We start from the raw sequence: 24,905 nt of genomic DNA, 5'->3' as shown, positions 1-24,905 counted from the left end.
TTTCTGGATCAGAAGCTGCTCATCTCAGGAGGTGGGAGTCACTCAGCTGTGGAAGCACTACACGTCTTGGGAAAGAGATCAGAACACACACCAAACTACCTGAGGTGGCAAGCCTTCTCTTCCCACGTGACCACAGGCGGCAGCGTGGATCCCTCCTGTCAAGGCTGAGGATTCCAACCAAGCACGCTGACACCCAACCAACCAGTGCACATAACAACACAAGCAGCAGTCACTTAGTGTCGTCAATTACAGGAGTGTTTCCAGATTTTTAACAATGCATCTTTCCCCAAATCACATCTTAAGGAAGAAGCTTTGGCCCATTAAGCAGGCTGAGGGGGCAGTGAGAATCTGCAGGCACTTTTATTTCCAGCTATCCACAGAATGGGAAAAAATGTCAACTTATTTATATTCATTTATTTACATGGGTAATGAATAAGTTAAGGAACACTTCATCTCAAACACAGATTGCTTTTATTTTAGCTAAGCTAATGTTTCAGTTCCATATATACTTCTGAATTTCCATCAATGTCAAATAGCATTTTTTCTTTCTTCTTGGAAAAAAAAAAAACAACCAAAAACAAAATGATTTACAAGCACTTTTAGGGCACTCAAGGAAAGTAGGCTGAAGGTTCATAATAATAATTTTCCTTTTAAAAAACATCCATCAGACCAAAATAAAATCATTTGAATTAACTCCTTCCTGAGTAACTAAAACCTTGGAATGTGCTGAAAGGTTATAATAAATAAGGCAGTCAAAGATCAACCAGCTTAAAATGTATTTTTTAAATTAAACTATGTAAAATGTACAATATATTTCATGAAGTACAAACTGTGTTGGGCTCAGGGCCAAAGAAATGTTGTCGTGTGTGCCAAATAAACTGATGAAGTGCCTTGACTTCTAGGGCCCAGAGGCTGTTTGTTGGGGCAAAATTACATCAAGTCCTGGCAAGTAAATCAGTCAGCCTCTGATGTTACAGTGATCACTGCTGACAATAATTGCTTTTGAACACACAGGTAGAAGTGCTCACATGCACTTGCATTAAGAGGATGCATTTTTTAAAGATGACCAATTGTCCTGATGTTCTGACAACAGCAGAGAACACTCAGCGGACCGTGTTTTCAGATAATGGGATTGCACAGTGTGTAAACTAAGGATTGTTCTTTACAGGCGATTTCAAAGTGACTCACAATGTACCAGGCAACAGCTCTTGTTCGTATGTTGACTGTGATAGCTGTTCTCTGGGTTGATTTTTAAAGTAAGCCTAACAATAGGGCCCTGGTCTTTCTAAACAGGACAAAGGATATTTCCTCTTCTAAGCACATTTCCCTGCATCACTTTCCTGCCCCAGTTCTCTGAGACAGAAAGGAGTCTCACAAGTGGCCAACTGCTAGACTCTGTGCCTCTGTGGTCCCAGCCTTCACTGGACTCCTGCGGGGTGGAGCCTTCTCAATACATCTCATGATAAAGTAGCTTTACTGCACACTTGACAGGTTCCAAATGACTTGCTTTATATCTTGGCTACCGTCCAATTTTAGTGAACGAAGAAAAAATTCTAGAGAGACTTGTTGGTTTCTGAAAAGTAGAAAATGTGTAGCTTGTGTAAAGTCTGAGTCTTATTTACTGTGAAGTATTTCCAACTCACACTTTGCTAGTCTCCTGAAGGGCTGGCTCCAGGGGAAAAAACCTGAAGGAGACAAAATTTGTCCCTAGTATCCTGCCTACCACCACCATCTGCACTGCTGCATCCAGGCCGACTATGTATTATCTTCCCAGAAGTATACGTGTTTTTGGAAGGGGATGGTCACAAATGAAGACATTTCAAAATCCAAAGAAACAGATTGCTGATGATTGAACCAAGGCATCACGGAGAGGGGGCAGGTGATGGGAATGGGCTGGGGAGGAGATATTTTGGAGGAATGGGCCTGCCCAGCTTCTACTCAGATCACTTTGGGGACGGACACTTACTTATGAAGCTGGCCAAGCAGTCTCTTACCTAGAAACTCCTGCTTTTCTTACTGACCTCCTAGGAAGGGTTTCTCAGGAGGGAGCTGCTTCCATAATAAGTGGGCTTCAGTTTGACTGCTGCTTGCACAGAGCTCAGTATCACTTTCCCTCCAAAACATGTGCCTGATAGATCATGCCCTGTCTGTGGTCAGGCTTAGAACTTAGGCCACAGGAGTCAAGCGTTAGAGCTACAATCAGTTCCTGGATTTCCAGGTAAAACAATGCTGATGAGAGATGTTTTGTACCAGGGAGAAAGGACACAGTCATGCCATTTTTCGAGACCACATGTCCTTCAGAGTCGATCTGTCTTGCCTATGCTCTTCCTTACACAGCCAACAAACTCTTTTCCTGGCTATGCTGCTTTGAAGTCTGACAGAATGGAGCTTGTGAACAGAATGTCTCAATGGAGCTTGCCACGCACTTTGACCTCGAGAGGTACTCAAGGCTCTGGACTGATCAAGGGTGTGGCAGAAGCCGACTTGCTGTTTCAGAGACAATACATGTGCTGCTCTGCATGAAAGTGTCCCCCGAGATGGACCAGGGGCAGAATTCTACCCGTGTGGGCAGAAATCACTTATCCAGGGACATCCTCCTGATGTCCTTATCTGTCTCACCGTTTCCTCTTAGTGCCTTCTAGAGTAGGCTTCCTGGTCTCTGCAGTGGTTTTGTGTTTTTACTGAAATATACAAGTCTGGACATTTTCAACCACTGAGGTAACACTTTTACAGGTGACAAATGATGAGTTACTGGGCTGTAGGCTCTATTTCTCCCTCTTCTCTCATTTATACTAGGGGAAGAAAAGCTATTTTATGACAAGATGGCTTGTGATGATGCCATCTAATGTACCTGGGAAGGACCCAAGGAGCCAGAAAAACACAGAATAAAATTAAAACAAATAAAACCCGCAAAACCGGGCATCTCCCAATGACCCCAACCTGTGGGAACGTTCGTTCTTTTTAACGCTGTGAAGCATTAATTTCGTCCCTTAAGGATTTTTTTCTTCCCCCAACACACACACACACACACACACACACACAAACTTTCTGGAAAGGGAGATTAAGCCACTGGAGGCAACACAGCGCTGGCATCACCTCTTATAAATATCTTCGAGCCACTTCTCATCATCCTGTTCCTCGTCATCGATCGGCTCCTCGGTTTCCAGTGGGGTCGGAATGAAGAACTGGGGTCTCAACGGCGGGTGGCTGATGCGAGACTTGAGTCCAAACTTGCGCTTCAGCAGATGGAACTGCTCCTTGACGTAGTGGTAGAACGCGTACTCGTATCTCATTCGCTGGTAGAGAATCTGCACAGCCTCAGGAGAGGGGACGGTCTTCTTCACGGTCACAGTCATGTTTCCAAGTTTTCTATGCTCTGGAAAAGAAGCAGGGTTGCACATGAGCCATAGTCTGCGATGTCCCAGCTTAGAGAGGATGGTGGTGAGCTCCTGAGCTACCTGGTGACCCTGGCAGATCCCAAGGGAAGAAACTCAACCAACACACCAGGACTAGAAGGGAAAAGTGGCTGCCCAGCAACGCTAGGAAAGATTTCATCGTATTCCAGGTGTTAATGTCAACACAAGGTGACTACACCTCAACTAGCTAACATCCCTTTCGCGAGATGTGAACTGATGGAACTTGATCAGGATTCAGTGCTAACTGCAAGTGATACAGTCTTTTGAGCAGCAAGATGTACCTGCTTTTCATCTTTTACTTCCTGTTACTTTCAGAAGAAAGCACAGAAAAAGGCTGTTTCACCACTTTCTAATCACCTTGGGTTTTTTAATTTGAAAATATGGACATCCCGGGGATCTTCCTGATCCAAGGATCAAACCCAGGTCTCCTGTTGCAGGCAGATTCTTTACCAGCTGAGCCGCCAGGGAAGGTCAGTCGTCTACATTTGTCTTCACCAGATTTTCAACATGTACACATGACAGGACTCATCAAAACCTGGTTTCTGTATCCTCAGTGCTCCAGTCCAGACAAATTGCCCTCTTGCTTCCTTGTTGATAACTCAGTGGCATCTTTCAGGCCTTCTATGACTTCTTAGCATGACCTCACAGAACCAATGGCCACACACGCCATCTTGGAACTGCCTTCCTGTGGCGTTCACAGGAGCGTTTCCCTGGTGGTCCTGGCCTCCTCCTTTGGTGCTCCAGGCCCTGGGCTCATCCCCTGTCTGTCCCTTGCATGGTAGTGCTCCCAGTTCTCCAGTCCTGCCTCTTCCCTACTCCTTTTCTTCCTCTCTGACCAGTTTCCTTCAGCCCTCCACCCTCTAGTTTTCATACCACTGTGGACACAAAACCTAAAGTTTATATGAAACAGTTATAGCTTCTCAGTCCTTTTGTTTTCCACAGAGCTGCCAAATAATAGGAAGGTAAATGACATTGCCAGGGGGTTATTTCATGGTCAGAAATAGGAGTGCTAAAAAAATAAATAAAAAAGCAGGAGTGCTATTTTGTGGCAGGAGAAGCAGGGATTCAGATGCAATCGACACTGACGGCAAATATCTATTATGGGTTTGGATTATGCCCATATGTGTGCTATTTTATTTAATATTCCCAATCAGCCTGTGGGGTGTCATGGCCCCTATCTTGCAGATGGGGAAATAGAAGCTCTTGAAAATTAAATGACTTGCCCAAGGTCATGGCTAGTGAGTAAGCGACAGAGCTAAATTGGAGCCCAGGTCTTTCATTTGTGATGAGGTTTCCCCTAAGTACTGGGCTGTAACCCATGCAGCTTTTGTGAGCCTGCAGAAAATTATCACCTTCATATGGAAAGACTAGAGGGCAGTTTGCCTTTTATGGTTAGCAGAGAATTTTTAAAATCACATTTCGAAGACATATGGTTAAGTGTCTTGCTCTCCAATAATCAGCACTATGGAAAAGTCATTCCAGTGCTAAGTGTTCTACATTTTTGTAAAATGCCAGACTTTCCCTCCAAACAAAACAAAGCTACGTGAACTATGGAATCAGCCTCTCTCCAGATTGCCGTAATAACAGTACTAGAGGAAGTTGTTAGGAATTTTTGGAGACTGTTGTTATTTCAGCTAGAAAACAATCATGCTTTAAAAATCCATACTTATTATCAGCATCCTTTGGGGAGTGAGGCAGCCCTCGTTAGGTAGGTATATACTGTTGAGCATAACCATCAAGAAGTGGAGAACTAACTCCACGTGGATCTTTTGAGAAGCAGGACCCCAGAGATGACGTTGAGGAGCTCACGTCTCATGGGTCCCCTGGCGAACATTTCAAAAGAAGACTCAAACACAGAGCAGCTTCCATTAAGGCAGGGGAGGCAAGCGGGCAGTCTGAGATCTGACTGGCGGGCTATGTGTTATTTGACCTGAGGGTAATTTTTTTTTTTTTTAAGAAATTGACTTAGTTGTTTTAAGATTTGGTCTATTTCACAAGGAAGTCTGGATTTCTGGCTTCTCTCAAAGAGAGGTGATATTCTTCTGGAGCGGAGCAGGGCTACCCCTCACTGCTGGAGGTCACAGCTCTCCATTTTGTCTCAGACTCTAAATGTCAGTTCATTGTTTTATGTTACCTGCCTGGCTGCTATAGAAATTTGAATTTTAGGCTTCTAATGAAAAGGTTTTGAATTCTGAGTTACAGAAACCTAGGAAGCAAGTGCTTTGTGTCCAGATTAAGGCTCTAGTTTGAGCTCATTTGTGTGTCCTCTCCTCATTTGTGTATTATGTCACCCTGGCGCCTTCCTTTCTGCATTTATGGAATGAGCTTTCTGTACCAGGCATAGGAGTTACCAGTGGTGAATGTGACTTTATCATCATTATCATCTTTAGTCATTTCTGAGTGCTTTTTCAGTGCAAGGACTGTTAAGTTATCTAGCATGCATTTAATCTTTCCAAAGTGAGGCAGGCTCTCTTATTATCACCATTTTACAGATGTGACTTTGGAATTTGGTACCTTGGCTTAAGGTCACACAGCTGGTAAGTGGAGAAGCCACAAGTTGGGTCTGAGACAGTCTGACTACTGAGCCCAAACTCTTAACTCTTCATGTTTCTTATGGTTCGACGGAGCTCACAGTATAAGCTCGTGGGCCTGCTCACCATAGGGGCAGACAGGGCATTTCCCTCTGGTTGGTTTCATGGCATCATTGTTTCCTCACCTTGTTCAGAACCCCCTAGCAGAGGGACCAAGCCCAGTGAGCTTGTCTTAAGTACTACACATGGAGTTGGGTCTTTTTTTTTTCTTAAAGAAGCAATCTTTTTCAAGTGCAGTGACTTTGGTTTTGTTTTTTAAGTTTTTATTTAAAATTTTTTGGCCATGCCATGCAGTATGCAGGATCTTAGTTTCCCAGGCCAAGGATCGAACTTTCATCCCCTGCAGTGGAATCGCAGAGTCTTAACCACTGGACCACCAGGGAAGTCCTGAGTTGGGTCTTTTATAACTACTATAACTATTCGATCATGTCGATCTGCTATGTGTGCCAGCCTAAATGTATAGGGTACATCTCTGCGTGCGTGTGTGTGTGTATGTTTCCAAAAGATGGAAACCTTTTAGGAGGCCGATGAGCCACCTTGAGACTTTGAAAAGAAATTCCCCTGGGTTTGCTGTCTTCCCCCAGTCCCACCTAGCTGCGCTTCCACTGGAGCCTGTTATGCTGAGAATGTCTGGAGAGGGCTGGTACCCCCTCTATGCTTGTGCTTTTACAGCTCGGCACCAGGGGAAACAGCGCCCTCCACTCATGCTTGTGGAGTGAAAGCAAGAAACCAGCAGAAGGAAGAGGGTGGAGTCAGACCTGTGTCTGTGAGGTGCAGACACAGCCAAGTGGAGACAAAGGCAGTATCTGAGCGTGCTTCTTAGAAAATCCCCAAGAGACCCATGAATGCTGGGTCTACCCTCACATCTGGGATTTTTCAGCTCCCACTGGAGTCTATAAATTCCAGTGCTTAGCTTTGTGGTTCAGTTGCCCCTTGGGAATGACAGTGCTGGCTATGTCATGTTTTTCTGCCCCTGTCCTTTAATTAATAAATACATTTTGGCAAAGGAAAGCTGTGGTTTCAGGAGGTTTTTCATTTTTTCACTTTTCTTATTTACCTTGAGGGACTGGCCAAAGAAGACCCATTAAATCATAATAATTGCTGAAAATTTCCTCAAAGTAGGCACTGGCTTTGAGCTGTGAAATGATCAGAAGGGCAAATAAACAAGCAAACAGAAAACAACTTCTGATCTCTTTATTTAAATAGCAAAAGAAGGGTGGTTTTTTCCTTACAGACATGTCCAAAGTCAGCCATAGAGTCAGGACTATGTGAGGACAAACTCTTCCAGGCTCCCAAGTTCTGGCTTCTCACTGAGAAATGACTCTGAATGGGGACCCCTTTCTACACTGCCAACCCCCAATAATAGAAAATTCTGCGGTTGGTCATCCAATGCTGGCAAAGACAAAAAAACCCAGACTATACAATAAGGTCGGTTGGAAGACTGCTGAGTTGGTTAGCTTTCTGCATTATTAAAGCTTTATAAAAAGTAGCATAAACAGCTCAATAACTAGCCTTCCCCTGCATTCTTTCCCCAACCCATCAAAATAGCATCCCTTCATTTGCATGGAGCTCTGGGGATTAGCATGTTTTCACTATCCTCACAACAACCCATTTAACCTGAAGACACAAGAGATCACAGGACTGGTTCGAGGTTGCATGAGTGACTGTCCTGAAACTAGAAATCGAGCTTTCTGATTCCCAGTCTAGCACCTTTTTGCTTCATCACTGGCTGCTAATTTCCAAATTGAGTGGAAATCTATAACCACCCACTTCTCCTTGCCCTGTGTGTATTCTGGCATTAAGGACACTGAAAAGAAGGGCTTGAGTGTTCTAAGTCAAGGGGACTGCTTTGGTAAGCCTGGGAGGATCTGGTGAAAAACCTGCAAGCCAGCAAAAATGTTTTCAGACTGAAAGAGACTGTGTCTTTTTCATTTTTAGATCCCCAGTGCCCAGCTCCACGCCTGGCACATAACGACACTCAATAAAGGTTTGTTGATTTGAAACCTGTATGTTAAATCCATCTGTAAGATTGGATTAACGCGAAGGGCAACTTTTGGTGTTGACTGTACATATGTTTTTTTTTTTTTTTTTTGCTAAATTCTTTCCTTAGTGGAAGGTCCTGCCTGAGCAAACTTTCCATGTCTAGAAGTCAAATTTCTTTAGGGTAGGGAGATAGGGGAGGTTACGCTCACAGGTCCTTCAGGAAAGGCAGCATTATTTGCTTTTCTGAGCCACTCCATTGGAGAACGCTGTGTTATGGTGACAGATCATTTCATTGTTTGTGGTCAGTTGCTAAATCGTGTCCAACTCTGTGACACCATGTACTGCAGCATGCCAGGCCTTTCTGTCCTTCACTGTCTCTAAGAGTTTGCTCAGATACTTGGATAGCAAGGAGATCAAACCAGTCAATCCTAAAGGAAATCAACCCTGAATATCATTGGACAGACTGATGCTGAAGCTGCAGCTCCAATACTTTGGCCACCTGATGTGAAGAAAGATTGAAGATAGGAAGAGAAGAGGATGACAGAGGATGAGATGGTTGGATGTCATCTCAAGATTGAAGGCAGGAGAAGGGGATGACAGAGGATGAGATGATTGGATGGTATCACCAACTCAGTGGACATGAATCTGAGCAAACTCTGGGAGATAGTGAAGGACAGGGAAGCCTGGCATGCTACAGTCCATGGGGTTGAAAGAGTCAGACACGACTTAGCGACTGAATAAGAAATGTTCCAATAAGGGACTTTTGCTACAAACATTAATACCTATGCAGAAACATATAATACACACCATGACCTTGTGGCTAATGACTTTATGTCACATGTATTATTTACAGTCATTCATTAAAAAAAATCTAAACACTGTTGGGGCAATAAAACATCTTTGTGACCTAATTTTTCTATACTAATGTTGTTAAATTACTTAATTTGTCATCATTTGGGGTACTTTTTAATTGCTAGTTCTCCAACAGCAAAAGAAAATGTTTCATTTAGAAGAAAAACATTCATTCAGATCACATGCACTTGACCCAAGTGCAAAGGGCTTGCTGTGAACATAATTTAAACTGTGGCTCTTTGGCTAGTCTTGCACGGTCCCTGGGGGAAGAACTTCAGACCAGCCCATTGGGAGTATCCTCAGGGAAAGGACTGCAAAGGACAACTTCCACAATGATCTTGGAAAGGCTCCATTCAGCACCAAGTGCTCCTGTCTGCATAGGATGCCTGCCAGTCGAAGGCAAGCAGGCTAGGTTTCCTCATTGTTCTCCCAGGGCACTGCCAAGCAAACACTGAGAACTTAACTTTTTTGTATGTGTGTGTGTGTTAGTCGCTCAGTCATGTTTGACTCTGTGTGACCCCATGGACTGTAGCCGGCCAGGCTCCTCTATCCGTGGAATTCTCCAGGCAAGAATATTGGAGTGGGTAGCCATTTTCTTTTCCAGGGACTCTTCCCAACACAGAGGTAGAACCCAGGTCTTCTGCATTGGCAGGTGGATTCTTTACCATCTGAGCGACTAGGAAAGCCCTTAACTTTTTAAATATAATGCTAAATATCATTTACGGGCAACCTGTCTGTAGGCAAGATTGAACAGTGACAAACCATGCACCCAAGAGGGCCACAAGCTGAGGTCATCCATGGATATTACTTTACTGCCCATGATGTAGATTTTTGCAAAAGCAGTGGCTCTTTCTAGCTTTGCCATACTGACTTTATATTTGGACTGGTTCGTAATCTTCAGAACTCTTAGAAGTTCCTCTAACGTAAATAACAAGGAAATCACAGACCTGCCCCGCGAAGTCTCCCTCCCCACTCCTCTTCATCTGTCAAAGAAGCATAATGGAAAAACGATGTCGCCCTGGCTCTGGGCCAAAATAAACAATCTGGAAATACTGTGTAAACCCAGCTGCTGCACCAGAGGACAGAGGCCTTGCTTTATGACCTCCGAGATGGTTCACCATATGCAAAATAACAAAACCTCACCGCAGACTTGCCATCTTTACTGATCCTGGGCTGGTTCTGGCATCCCCTCCCTCGACTGAAGTAAACACACACCTACGAACGCCCCCTCACCCCAACAATCTGCGTTTGTCTGAACCTGGTCCAGCAGAGATGATGGGCAAAAGCAATGAATACAAATTGAATAACAACCAGATGTGCGGCCACATTTTACCACCGGGAGGGGGGGGGCGCATTATCGAAAGGCAGGCATCAATTCTTCAGCTTCAGGGGAGCTGAGAGGTGATTCACCAAGAAGCCCTGCTCTTTTAAAAACTGAACTGGGGGTTACACATCTCAGAGTACATCTAGGCATTTCCAGCACCCAAGGGAAGAGGTGTACTTTTCTGGGTGGCAGGTGTGATGAAAGTCAAGGTCAGGTGGAGTGGGGCTGGGGCATTAACCAGCATGAGGGAGTGCTGCCAAGCCCCACGCCCTGCCGGCTGCTCCCAAAACTGAGTGAACATGATGCTCGCCACAGATAGAGTCAACTCATTTCCTGAATTACACAGGGAGGCCACACAGTTCAAACACAGGCGGCTCCCCTGCAGCTGCCTGCACCGGAAATGAATGTGTGTCACTGTGGCTCGCAGCAGTGTGTTGGCTGAAACGGCCACGTTTGATTTGCCACTGGGATGATGGATGGCATGTTAAGACCAGCTTCTTGGAGGTAAGGCAATTAGGGGAGAAAAGAACAAAAAGCGCTTCATGGCTGACTAGGAGCCTGGGGTTGGTAAAATCAACAGAGGGATTTTTTTTTTTTTGCAATCTTCTTTTCAGATCTGGAAATACCAATAATTAAAAAATAAATTGAGCTCACTTTGAATTTCAAGAACACCTTGATTCTATGTAGCCAAGTGAAAGTTACATGATTTACTCCTTTTTTCCTTTTTCTTTTTAATGGCTGAAAGTGCTGGGCTCCCTTGATGGACGAGAAAAAAGATTCTTGTTTTATTTTTTCTGGTCACAGCTTGCGCATATGGGATCTTAGTTCCCCAGCTAGGGATGGAACCCAAGCCCCCTTCCTTGGGAGCTTGGAGTCTTAACCACTGGACCACCACGGAAGTCCCAAGACTTGTTATAATGTCTCCAATTTGCTTTGAATTTTGGAAGCAAAAGCAATTGGCTTGTGGGTCACGAGGGCCCATTGAGAGGACAGCAGGCAGGCAGCCCTGCAAGGAAACACGCGTTTCTAGAGACATTGTTCAGGCAGTGTCCTAACACCATGGACTCTTGAGGTAAGGGCTGCCCACTGGAGGGGCTCCCAGGTTCTTGGTCTGGGGAAGCCAATTCAACAACGCTTACCCTCAGTTGCTGGGGGTGGGTGGTGGAGGATTTTCTTGCCTGGCCTCTGTTTGATCATTTGTCGCCTCTGCATTAAGTATCTACTAAGCACAAAAAATGAGTCCAGGAAATAAGAACCACTAAAAGCTGAAACCACAGACTCTCAGCTAGAGGAGGAAAAGTAAACAATAAAGAGAGAAACGAGTGTATAATTCACCCAACAACTTCCCAAGAGATCTGAGAATCCTCGCTTTACTGTAGGCCCGGAGAGGGCTCCGTCGGAGGGGAGCATCAGAGGAGAGATGAGACGTGGGGGCACCGCTGAGGGGTGGGTGCTGAGGGATACCTTTGAGTCCCTCTGTGCGACCAAGTGAACACCTGGCTGGACAATGCAGTTATTTCCAATTAGCACCCCAGCCGATTCTGATGTGGTGGCTGTCCAAGCCCACTCAGATCGCAAAGCTTAGAATGAAATGTGTCAGGGCTGGAAGAGACATCCCTGCTCTCCTGTTCCCACACTCATGAGCTCCGAGTCATGGGGGTGAGGGGCTCCCCGGTGCCCACTGGGTCAGCTGGCCCAGTTCCCCAGTCTCTCCTGCTTCCCTTGTTCACCGGGTGGAGGGCACTTGTTCCTGCTTCTTTTCTCCCCAACTTTGGCCTCATGACCCAGATCATAAAAAAGCTGCTATATTTCTTTGAAAGGATATCCCACCCAATTAGACACGCATGCTTTCCCCAACACAGCATTTTGCCATTAAAATATGGGCTTGAGCGTGAGAATGGCAATAACAGAAGGATTTATTTTCACTGCAACAATTGAACTGAACATTTCTGCTTGAAAGCACATTTCTGAAAAAAAATTATTGGAAGACTTACTGTGGCAATATTAAGAAAATGTTTGAAATAGACTTTCTGTTTGAAACCTTTATTGAGAAATGCATTTTTGTTAGCTTTTCTACTTTATCTGGATCAATATTGTGGAAGCCCTTATCAAAGACTGATGAGGGCATCTTAACCAAATGGATTTATCCGAACAAAATGGATGAAGAGAAACACTGACCCAGTAGTTCTGTCCGAACGTCCTGACATCTGACAATCTCGCTAGTTCTGCTTTGACTTTCTATGCGTTTCTTCTTCTTTCTCTTCCTCGCAGTCTGTATATTGTTAGCAAGCTTAGGCTACCTGACTTCTACACACACACAGACTCACACACATGCGCGCCTCATTTGCCAGGGAAGAGGCCCTCCCCTGCAAACACATTGCTTCGTCGAAGTCTAGCTCTGATGGTGTTAAAGACAACTGCTGACACCCACAGTCACTCTGCCACACTACAGATGGTGACACACCCACAGGATCCTTCTTTGTGTCATTTGTCTATCTCTCTGTTATTTTCTTTTCTAGGGCTTCATGTAGATCAAGCCACCTATCTGCTTATGTACAGGATCAAAATAAAGTCCTTGTGCAGTTTATAAGCCTTTAGCTTTAAATATCAATTTTTGGAAAAGTCTTTTACAGCTTAAGAATTCATTTTTCTGGTTATGATGTACACAGCATATACAAACCATATGTATACATACTAACATATATATATATATATACACACACACACACATATGCAGATATATAGATTTTGGAAAAAGATTAAGTAGATAAAGTGATTTTATATCATCACATTTATTGTAGTAATATATATCCTTCTGGTCTTTTTCTTATTTATGTATATGAGTTGTAAAATAGATCTCTGCTATACTGTTCATTTAGTTTTACAGTTTTTTAAAACTTAACTGATGACAAGGATTCACCTACAGTATTAATTATTCCAAGTCATACTTTGCAATATATATATGTATATATTTTGGCTGCACTGCATGGCTTTGAAGGATCTTAGTTCCCTGACCAGGGAGTGAACTTGAGCTTTTAGCAGTGAAAGTGCTGAGTCCTAACTACTGACATCCAGGGAATTCCCTGCAATGTGTTTTTATGTGCTCCATTTTATGGATGCCTTAGATGTCACGTGCTAGTTTGCTATTGTTACATAACTGAGTTGTTTTACAGTTTCTGTGACTGAATAATATGACATAAAGTTATATTCATAAGTGATCATGTGCCTTTTTGCATATCTCTCTAAAACAAATAATAGCTTTAGATATTGAGTAGTGAATCTTCTTCTGATAGCTGATAAGATCTTCAATTCTGACAGCTCTTTTGTCAAAGACCCTGAAATTTGTATAATGTAGTTTTCCTAAATTTTAAGGCATTTTCTTTAACTTTACAGTGTCAACCCAATTTTTTTATAACTTAAGACCTAAACTGCATAGAACTTTTTGAAGATCTTGTACCTAGTATCTGTGACAATAGAAAGTCCTTAAGCATAGCACTTAATTTGGGAGTGCTATGGTTTAGTGCACAAAAATTCTTAGTAAATTTTACCGTATGATGAGTAGTTCCTTGTTCTTGAACTCTATGAACTAGATATTCAGAATCTAGCTTTTGCTTTATCATTCATTCTGGATAAGATTTTCTCAGCACAGTATGGTCTAATTCACTCTCATTGCTGTTGTTTTAGCGTTATATCTATCACAGTGATCAGTCTTAAGTGAACTTAAGGTGAGTCCCAGGAACAAGCAACTTGGATGTTCTCTCTGGAATGTTAAACATGGTGAGAGTTTGATAAACGCTTGAAGGGCTTTGAAGGAAGTAGCTGTTACATGGAAGACAAGCATGTCGATAAGCAAGATATTTAACCTCTTGCTCAGGCACTAAAAAGTTCGGTTAATAAGAGGTGCTACTCAAAATAACCATATCCAAGTCAGGAAAGCCTGAAGTGAAGTTCCAAGGATGCCGTTAATTCCACGGAGAGAATTTACAATGTTACTTTAAAATTACTTTATCTGGGTGACTGATAGCACACTGGTAGTACCAGGTCTTAGAAGGATGTGAATTAACAGCTTTGTCTCCTCCTCCTGAGATCAAATTTTCAACTGCATGCTCTGTAAGACAGCATGAATATCTAAAAGGCCCAAACTGCTTTGCAGATCTCCTCCATACACATTGCCACTGTCCATTTTTATGGAGGAGATCCATTTGTTTACTTGAGGAAGGTCTGAAATTGACAAGCTAATACCAGTAGGTATAAGACCACCTTCAGGGAAAATGCCTGGGTACCATGGCTGTTACTTTGAAGAACAGTGGTAAATATTTGCTGTGAACATTTGAATACTGTAAGAATGTTACAGAGGTTAAAATTTACAAATGTAATCTGAGAATAAAACAATACATTTCTCACAGTATCTTTTTGAAAGGTTTGATTGTGATAGGAATTTGTCTTTGTAACTAGAACTTGCCTATGAAAGATGATTGTTGTTTCTCAATCGCTAAGTTGTGTCTAACTCTTTGTGACCTCCTGGGCTGCAGCACACCGGACTCCTCCATCCTCTACCATCTCCCAAAGTTCGCTCAGATTTATGCCCATTGCGTTGGTGATGCTGTCTAACCATCTCATCCTCTGCCACCCTTTCTCTTTTTGCCTTCAATCTTTCCCAGCATCAGGCTCTTTTCCAATGGTGGAAAAAATGGTGGGCTACAGTAGTTGCAAGTTTCCAAGAGAAGATATTTAAATGATTAATTGCTTTTGGGCAGAAACTGCTATTAGAAACAGATAGTGGGGGAGAAGCATATCTATTGAAGTAGAATAGAAATGTTAACGTCTTCTGATGAGAAAAATTAAGTTCTTTCTTCTGACTTATGAAAGAGAAGAGGAGGAACAATAACAGGCGTTGACAGTTAGTGGCTTATAAACGAAGATGATCAGTGGGGATGCAAACTTCCCTGGCTAATGGCTGTGAGAAGCTGCAGAAACCTGTGATGTTCAGCGGAAGGGACATCAGCAGAAGGATGTTCAGAAGACAAGCTGCCGGTTTGGATGTGATATGAGCCTGAAATTGTGTTGTTGAGCTCCAGATTTCCTCTTTGGTAAGATGGGAGGCAAAGGGATAACTAAAAACAATCCTAGTAACTCAGCCAGTAAAGAACCCACCTGCCAATGCAGGAGATGTAAGAGACGCAGGTTGGATCCCTGGGTTGGGAAGATCCCCTGGAGGAGGAAATGACAACCCACTCCGGTATTCTTGCTTAGAAAATTCCATGGGCAGAGGAACCTGGCGGGCTACAGTCCATGGGGTTGCAAAGAGTCGGACACGATAGAGCAGACATGCACGCAATGCTGGAGAGACCATGCTGGTGCATTAGAAGCAGCCAAGAAAGGGATGCTAATGTTTCCAAAAAGTGTTCATAGGAATCATTAAGTTCTGTCAGTCCTGGTTCACTTTAGAAACTGTCTTAGAGACAGGTGAAGTGGGAGACAGGAAAAAAGAATAATTTGAATGACATGTAAGACATGGAAAAAATATCTAATCAAAGGATGGAAAATCAAAGATGCTTGAAGGAGAAAAATCAACAAACGGAAAAGCTGTAACCCATTACATTTTAGTTTTCTTGGGGCATGAAATGAAGTTTCATGATGTTCTAAAAACAACAACCTAACAGCATAAAATTGAATAAATGAATTAGCATTGAATCCATACCATATTATTTTTTACCTCATTTTGATATAATAATGGAAACTGGTTAGTTATGTCATGGTCATCTTCTTAAATCATACCCAGAGAAACATTTAAAAAATTTCAAATGGTTTCTACATTCTAGCAAAACCAGCCATAGACAGGCTGGTTCATTTATGACTTTCCAGTAACCTTTCCCTTTAATGACTTTTACCAAATGATTTATTTACTTGGTCCGAGCTGAGGTAACCTCCTGGCTGTACTGCTTGCAGCCCTCACAGCTCAGAGTCTAAGGTCCCGAGTTTCTTCATTAAGATGTCTTGTGAGTTTCTGTGCAGGCTGAGGGTTCTCAAGAAGAGAAACTAGGAGTCCCCGGATCAGTTTTAAAATGTCCTGCTTTCCCTAGCCTTTCTCTTTGGAGAAGAGAGGAAAACCACTGACACTTTCTGACCCATCAAATGTTATAAAGTAGCAAAGTTTCTGTAGCTTTGCAAAAGGCTGAGTATTTCAAGTCTTTGTGAGTTCCATGGTTCTGATTCACATTTCTCTTTACTGCCTTACTCCCTTTTACATTACCAGATAAATCTACTAAAATTCACCTAAAATAGCAGGTTTTAAAAATAAAACCTGTATAGATTCATTAGCTTTCCCATTAAGCATTGGGGTCACTTTTGGCCCCAGCAGCATCTGGAATTGCCAGAGACTGTGAAGACAGTGCTAGTATGTCTATAACCTCCCTTAGCTATGAGCTCATGAAGATGATGCGGTTGAAGATCAAAGTCGTAGAACATGCTAACAAGAATTAGCATGTACTCCATGAAAACTGTACCATTTCTACCAAAAAAGGATTCTTATTTAATAATACTACTTAACTCAATCATTAGTTTTTGGGTTTTACTTGAGATAAGAAATGAAGAAGAAGAGCCGAAGAACTAATGCTTTTGAACTGTGGTGTTGGAGAAGACTCTTGTGAGTCCGTTAGACTGCAAGGAGAGCCAACCAGTCCATCTTAAAGGAAATCAGTCCATTCTTCATTGGAAGGACTGATGCTGAAGCTGAAACTCCAATACTTTGGCCATCTGATGCAAAGAACTGACTCCTTGGAATAAAACCCTGATGCTGGGAAAGAATGAAGGCAGGAGGAGGAGGGGACAAAAGAGGATGAGATGGTTGGATGGTATCACTGACTCGATGGACATGAATTTGAGCAAGTTCTGGGTATTGGTGATAGACAGGGAAGCCTGGCATGCTGCAGTCCATGCAGTCACAAAGAGTTGGACACCACTGAGTGACTGAACTAAACTGAACTGAAGAAATGAAGGCTTGGTTTGCTGGAAACGAAGTTGAAGAAAAGAGCTTTGGCTCTTCTTCGGGTAGATTTAATCTCACTCTTCTTTTCTGAGCATTGCAGAACCCTCTGGACCATAAGAACTTCTGTTTCTCCCCTTCTTTTTTTTATCCCACCAAGTCCAAAGCAGCAGGAGGTAGAGAGCCACTGGGCATGGTGGAATGGGGTGGTATTTGGGCAGGGAGTTACTCCTGCCCCCAAGTTTTGCTGGTGCTCTGGCAGGAGTGATAGGTAGTGGCATACGATCGACCATTCTCTCTCTCAAACCCCCAGCAGTGATCATGGCCAGGCTCAGCCCAATGATCCTCATACCTGTGTTTCTGGTCACCATGCCTGACGGTCCAAAACTGGCAGTAGACGTAAGCCCCAATTCTAGCAATTCTGGACTGAAAAGACAGTACCCTGAGGATCACTGAAGGCTTTTAGATCCTCATGAGTTCTGTGCCTTCCCTGAGGTATTCAGATCTGACTGTTTGATTAGCTAATGGCTGCAACTGCACACATGATTCTTTATATCTACTTAGAATGTTTATGAGGGAATCAGTTTCTAGGTCCATATAACACCATTAATGGCATCACTGACTCGATGGACATGAGTCTGAGCAAACTCTGGGAGATAGTGAAGGACAGGGAAGCCTGGTGTAAGGCAATCTAAGGGGTTGCAAAGAGTCTGGCATGACTGAGCAACTGAACAATAACAACACCGTTAGCTCATCCCCTGGTTAGATAGATATATGAGTGACTGATTTTTCCTAATGTATGATAAATACATTGGCATACACTGTCAAATAGCTGAAAACAGTTGATACTCAAGCTTGTGCCTTATGGCAGCAGGTGGTGAATAAGGTCATTTTCATAACTGTCATGGAAATCCCTACTTCACATATGGGATAGGTCTTTAGACATAAAAATGAACACAGCAGATAGTAAAAAATGCCACAATTTTAAATGGATGAAATATGACCCTGAACATTAACATGGAATGTTTTCAAGCTTATTGATATTCATAGCCTTTAATCATATCATGCCAGTGATCTTCCTAAGTAACAAAGGGCTTTGTAAAAATATTTGACAGCCAATAATTTTTTAACAGGCTAACAAAATCAAATTAATATTAAATTGACTTAGGAAAAAGAACAAAGCTGAAGGCATAACCCTCCCAGTCTTCAAAACAGCGTGGTATTGGCACAGAAACAGACATATGGATCAACAGAACAGAATAGTGAGCCCAGAAATGAACCTACACACTATTGGTCAAGTAACCTTCAACAAAGAAGGAGAGACTATACAATGGAGAAAAGGCAGTCTCTTCAGCAAGTAGTGCTGGGAAAGTTGGAGAGCTGCATGTAAATCAATAAAGTTAGAACACACCCTCTCACTATACACAAAAATAAATTCTAAATGGCTCGAAGACTTAAACATAAGACAGAACACCATAAAACTCCTAGACGAGAACATAGGCAAAACATTCTCTGACATAAATCATAGCAATGTTTTCTTAGGTTAGTATTCCAAGGCAAAAGAAATAGAAGCAGAAATAAACAAATAGGACCCAATCGAACTTATAAACTTTTGCACAGCAAAGGAAACCATAAACAAAATGAAAAGACAACTTATGGATTGGGAGAAAATATTTGCAAATGATGCAACAGACAAGGGTTTAATTTAAAAAATATGCAAACAGCTCAATATTAAGGAAATCAATAACCCAATCAAAAAATGGGCAGAAGGTTGAAATAGACATTTCTCCAAAGAAGACAGATGGCCAATAGGCACATGAAGAAATATTAACGTTGTTATTTATTAGAGAAATGCAACTCAAAACCGCAATGAGGTATCACCACCTCACACTGGTCAGAATGGTCATCATTAAAAAGTCCATAAGCAAAAATGAAAAAAAAAGTCCATAAGCAATAAATGCTGGAGAGGGTGTGGAAAAAAGGGAGCCCTCGTACACTGTTGGTGGGAATGTAGATTGGTACAGCCCCTATGGAAAACAGGACAGAGGTTCCTTAAAAAACCAAAGTTACCATATGATCCAACAATCCCACTCCTGGATATATATCCAGAGAAAACTCTAATTAGAAAAGAGGCATGCACCCCAGTGTTCATAGCAGCACTATTTATAATAGCCATGACATGAAAGCAACCTAAACTTCCATTGACATATGACAGATGAGTGGATAAAGAAAACGTGGTGTATATATACAATGGAAAACTACTCTGTCATAAGAATGAAATAATGTTATTTGCAGCAATATGGATGGACCTAGAGATTATCTAAGTGAAGTAAGTCAGAAAGAAAATGACAAGCATCGTATGTTACCACTTTTATGTGAATCTAAAATATGATACAAATGAACTTGCTTACAAAACAGAAATAAAAACAAACTTATGGTGACCAAAGAGGAAAGGGTGGGGAGGAAAGATAAATTAGGAGTTTGAGATTAGTAGATACAATATTATACATAAAATAACACAAGGTTCTACTGTATAACACAGGGAACTACCGATATATTTAATATCTTGTGACAACCTATAATGAAAAAGAGCCTGAGAAAGATATATATTAAATATAAATATATATAACTGAATCACTTTGCTGTATACCGGAAACTAACACAACATTGTAAATCAACTATACTTTAAAAAAAATTGATTTCACTACTTAGTAATCATATTTATTTCTGTAGATTGTATATTTTGATAAATACCTTTAAAAATAAAAATGAAGGTCAACTTGCTATAATTTTAACAGTGAATACATCATGGAATATTTGCCTATCTAAACAACTAGCATAATGATGATAGGATCATAAAAAAGATCTTAAAGAAGTGCTCATTAATCACCTTTCTGTTCTATATGATAAATCATGTACTCTAAGAATTTTTAAGACTCCAGCAGACATTTGCAGCAACTAGACTGGAAACAATTCCAATTTTTGCTTTGCTATTTTAGAAAAATAAGCGATTTTCCTTGGATTGTTTGCTTTCTTAAATTCCATTCCCCGATTCATTAAAATCCTTCTGAAAAGCAAAACTGCTGCATGATTGATACAAATGACTTTACTGTTCACCAGACTGAGGCTTTGCAAGCACTTTATTAAAGCAGTCAGCTTATTTCAACTAATAATGTATTTCTCCCAGAAAAAAACAGAACAAAGGAACATATCTAGCATATAAATGAACATCATCTCAACAGAATTTCCAAGCTTTCCAGAAACACTGGATTCTAAGAATTTAACAGAAAAAAAAAAATTCCCAGAATCATAACTTTTATTAACTAACCTATCTCCTCAGAGCTTCATGTTTTCAGTTTTGCTCTTTACATGGAAAGGCAGTAGAACCAAGAGCAGAGGGTATTGAAAACCCAGGCCTGAATCTGAAATCTGGCTCTGCTGAGACTAGACATTTTACACTGACCTGTAAAATGGAGATAATAATAGTGTCTATCTCATAGGGATGTTATTAGGATTAAATGAAACGATACATCTAAAGGGCTTAATTTTCCCTGCATTGATCGCTAAGGAAGGCTTTCTTATCTCTCCTTGCTATTCTTTGGAACGCTGCATTCAAATGGGAATATCTTTCCTTTTCTCCTTTGCTTTTTGCTTCTCTTCTTTTCACAGCTATTTGTAAGGCCTCCTCAGACAGCCATTTTGCTTTTTTACATTTCTTTTCCATGGGGATGGTCTTGGTCCCTGTCTCCTGTACAATGTCACGAACCTCCGTCCATAGTTCATCAGGCACTCTATCAGATCTAGTGCCTTAAATCTGTAGATCCTTAAATCTATAAGGATAATAAAGCCTTCCTCAGTGATCAAGGCAAGGAAATAGAGGAAAACAAGAGAATGGGGAATACTAGAGATCTCTTCAAGAAAATTAGAGACTCCAAGGGAACATTTCATGCAAAGATGGGCTCGATAAAGGACAGAAATGGTATGGACCTAACAGAAGCAGAAGATATGAAGAAGAGGTGGCAAGAATACACAGAAGAACTGTACAAAAAAGATCTTCACGACCAAGATAATCACGATGGTGTGATCACCCACCTAGAGCCAGACATCCTGGAATGTGAAGTCAAGTGGGCCTTAAAAAGCATCACTACAAACAAAGCTAGTGGAGGTGATGGAATTCCAGTTGAGCTATTTCAAATCCTGAAAGATGATACTGTGAAAGTACCGCACTCAATATGTCAGCAAATTTGGAAAACTCAGCAGCGGCCACAGGACTGGAAAAGGTCAGTTTTCATTCCAATCTCAAAGAAAGGCAATGCCAAAGAATGCTCAAACTACTGCACAATAGCACTCATCTCACACGCTAGTAAAGTCGTGCTCAAAATTCTCCAAGCCAGGCTTCAGCAATACGTGAACCGTGAACTTCCAGATGTTCAAGCTGGTTTTAGAAAAGGCAGAGGAACCAGAGATCAAATTGCCAACATCTGCTGGATCATCGAAAAAGCAAGAGAGTTCCAGAAAAACATCTATTTCTGTTTCATTGACTATGCCAAAGCCTTTGACTGTGTGGATCACAATAAACTGTGGAAAATTCTGAAAGACACGGGAATACCAGACCACCTGACCTGCCTCTTGAGAAACCTAGTCCCAAGGTTTTTCCTTTTCTGTGCTGGCTTTCTCCTTTTTTTGACCACATTCACCATGTGGCATGTGGGATCTTAGTTCTTCAACCAGGGTTCGAACCTGCACCCCCTGCAGTGGAAGAATAGTGTCTTAACCACTGGACCACCAAGGGAAGTCCCTCGTTTTTTTTTCTCCTAGAAAATAATAACCACTACCTGGTGGAGGCCCCCAAGAAATGCAAACGGGCTGCCTCACTCGCTAGGTCTTTTCCGGCCAGTTGGATTTCACAGGGCTGACCAAGGACTGCTGAGGGCAGTTCTGGAGTTTTCTACTCGTGAATGTAGGTGTTTCCCCATAAACATGGCTGTGTAAAACCTATATCTCCTTGTGAAACTGAGATTTCACTGATGACTAAACAAGTTTTCTGGAGGCTCAGTCTCAGCTTATGGCATCCATACTCCACCCTGAGTCTTCTGGGTTTGTTGGGCTGTGGCCTTCACTTTTACCACCCACCCCCAACACTGTTGTCATCTTTTCTTGGGCTGCCTTCCTGATCTGTCTCCCGATTGCAGCCACCCGATGTGTCCAGTGTTTGAGTTGCTTGTGCCTTCTGTCCCAGCCACACAAGCTTGTGTTCTAGCTTGGCTGAACCACCTGCCCAGGTGTTGCCCTGACTCCGGTGCCTTGACCTATGGGCCTTTACAAACACTCTAAACAAGTGGAAAAGAACTAGAGACAATCAAATGATCACTCAGTAGTCCAAGTCAAATGGGAGAAGAGGCATAACAGTTCACCTTCACATTCCATTTCCCTGCATCTCCTGACTCTTGACATTTATTTTTTTAAATGGTGGGATTATGGTTTATTTTATTTTGGCCATACCGTGAGGTATGCAGGATCTTAGTTCCCCAATCAGGAATTGAACCCTCGCCCCCTGCTGTGAAGTGCAGAGTCTTAACCACTGGACCACCAGGGAAGTCCCTCAAGTTTCTTGTTTTTTTTTTTTGTACAATTGATCATTACTTTTGTAAAAACTCAGAATCAATTTATATGATGATTATGGCTAATATGCATCCAAGGAAAAGTCCATGGCTTTTAATTTCTGCCACTTTTTGAAGCAGTTTTGAAAATCTACTTGATTGAAAAGTATCAATAAAGTCTAAACTTCACTCCTGAACAGCACTAGCGTTCACCTCTCAGAAAGGATCCTCATCAGTCAAGAGAAAAAGTAAACAGACAAATGTCATTTTAACATTCCTTTATAATCGTGCTATGGAATGCCAGGGGGGTTGACCAGAATTTGGAGTGTCTACACCTAGCAAAACTCATAAATCAATGACCTCAAGATATCATAGCATGAAGACTTTATTAGGTGCCATCTGTAATCACTCAGTTAAAAACAAATGAAGGATGCATATTTAAACTTCACTCCCTGACACGAAAATAATTGCACATTTCACATCTCGTTTGGCTAACCCTGATACTGACGTTTAATCTTCATACGATGATGACTTGTGGGGCAGAAAGTGAGTCAGCTACTGCAAAGTAAAGTCAATTTGTTTTCTTCAGACTAAGGATGGTCATGCTGCAATAGAAAAGGTCTATGAGCTAACCTCCTGTAATTAAACCATCTTAATATCTATATGACTGCCCCAAAAGGTCAAGGATTCAGCCCTAGGAAGCTAATTCCTGCCCTTTTGGTGTTTACACTGTAGTTGATACAGCAAGATAAAAATCTCGAGGCTATTTGAGAAGTTAAGTACAGAGTTATAGAATTTTACTATTTCAGGGTTAGAAACCCTTACACCGTTTCAGAACTCCAATATTCAGAAAGAGCTGTGTATGTCAGTGTGTGTGTATCCAAAGTTGGGTTCATTGGCTAGAATTTGGTTGACAATTCAAAGAATTCCAAGGGAGAGTTGCTGATGGTAGATCGGACATCTTTAGGAGTGGGGCTGGTGAAGTGACAAAAAATTGGGCCTTGGATTCCATCTGCGGGTATCTGTGCTGCCCCCCAGGAAATGATGTTCCTTATTTGTCCCTTCCTGCTCCATGTGGCTGCATGTGCAGAAAAGAACATGGAGGAGAGAAGGGAAGAAAGTCTGCTCAATACTAGCAATGCCAGAGAGGTCCAGTGGGCACTGCTTCTACTTCCCTCTTTCACATATAAGTTGTATGTGACCATTCAATTATTTTCCTAAAATTAATCATCCTTTTCCAAAAATTAAAATTCTACTTACATGCTCACTATGTATTGAAAGTGAAAGTCACTCAGTCGTGTCCGACTCTTGCGACCCCATGGACTGTAGCCCACCAGGCTCCTCAGTCCATGGAATTTTCAAGGCAAGAATACTGGAGTGGGTTGCCATTTCCTTTTCCAGGAGATCTTCCTGACCCAGCGATTGAACCCGGGTCTCCCGCGTTGTAGGCAGATGCTTTACCATCTTAGCCACCAGGGAAGCTCACTATGTATTAGTTGGGAAATAAAGGAAAAAGTCACTAGGATTCCTATCACCCAGAGATAGAATAACAACCTTGAAATCTTTGAGATATTCCAATTTAATTCTATTCCTGAGTATATCTAGTTTCTCGAATAAAGTTGGTGCCATATTTTAAACACCATTGTTTTTTCTCTTGAACTTCATGTCCAATCACATTTGGAGAAATCACCTATGCCATTAAATGTATTTGAGAGTATGCTGACTCATAGCAAAGAATCCACCTGCAATGCAGGAGATCTAGGTTCAATCCCTGGATCAGAAAGATCCCCTGGAGAAAAGAATGGCTACCCACTCCAGTATTCTTGCCTGGAGAATCCCCATGAACAGAGGAACCTGGCAGGCTATAGTCCATGGGGTTGAGAGTCAGACATAACTGAGTGACCAACATACTCACACACTTAAAGTACTCAATTCTATGAGTTTTGATAGTTATAGATACATGTGAAACCACTGCCACAATCGAGAGACAGGATATTTCGATCATTCCTCCAGCTATGACATTCTGAAGATTTTTAATATGTAATATTAAATTACTCTGAAACATGAATATTATCATATGTGAAACGAATCTGATGTGGTTGTGGGCTCCCCACCTCAACACTCTGTGGATTTAAGAGGCCGTTTCTTCCGGAA

General features: G+C 41.9%; 1 protein-coding gene across 1 annotated transcript in view; it reads right to left on the bottom strand.

The window, feature by feature from the left end:
• Positions 1–394: 394 nt before the first annotated feature.
• UST (uronyl 2-sulfotransferase) overlaps positions 395–24,905 on the bottom strand; it is a 316,076-nt gene continuing 291,565 nt past the window's right edge. Inside the window, exon 8 of the mRNA XM_055433861.2 lies at positions 395–3,376. Coding sequence (XP_055289836.2) covers positions 3,093–3,376 — 284 coding nt within the window. The 3' untranslated portion in view covers positions 395–3,092. The remainder of the gene's footprint in view (positions 3,377–24,905) is intronic.

This window comes from Moschus berezovskii, chromosome 10 (assembly GCF_049115385.1).
Source record: "Moschus berezovskii isolate FMDL1 chromosome 10, NW_MosBer_1.0, whole genome shotgun sequence".
Classification (NCBI taxonomy): Eukaryota; Metazoa; Chordata; class Mammalia; order Artiodactyla; family Moschidae; genus Moschus; species Moschus berezovskii.
This window is presented reverse-complemented; position numbering and strand designations above follow the sequence as displayed.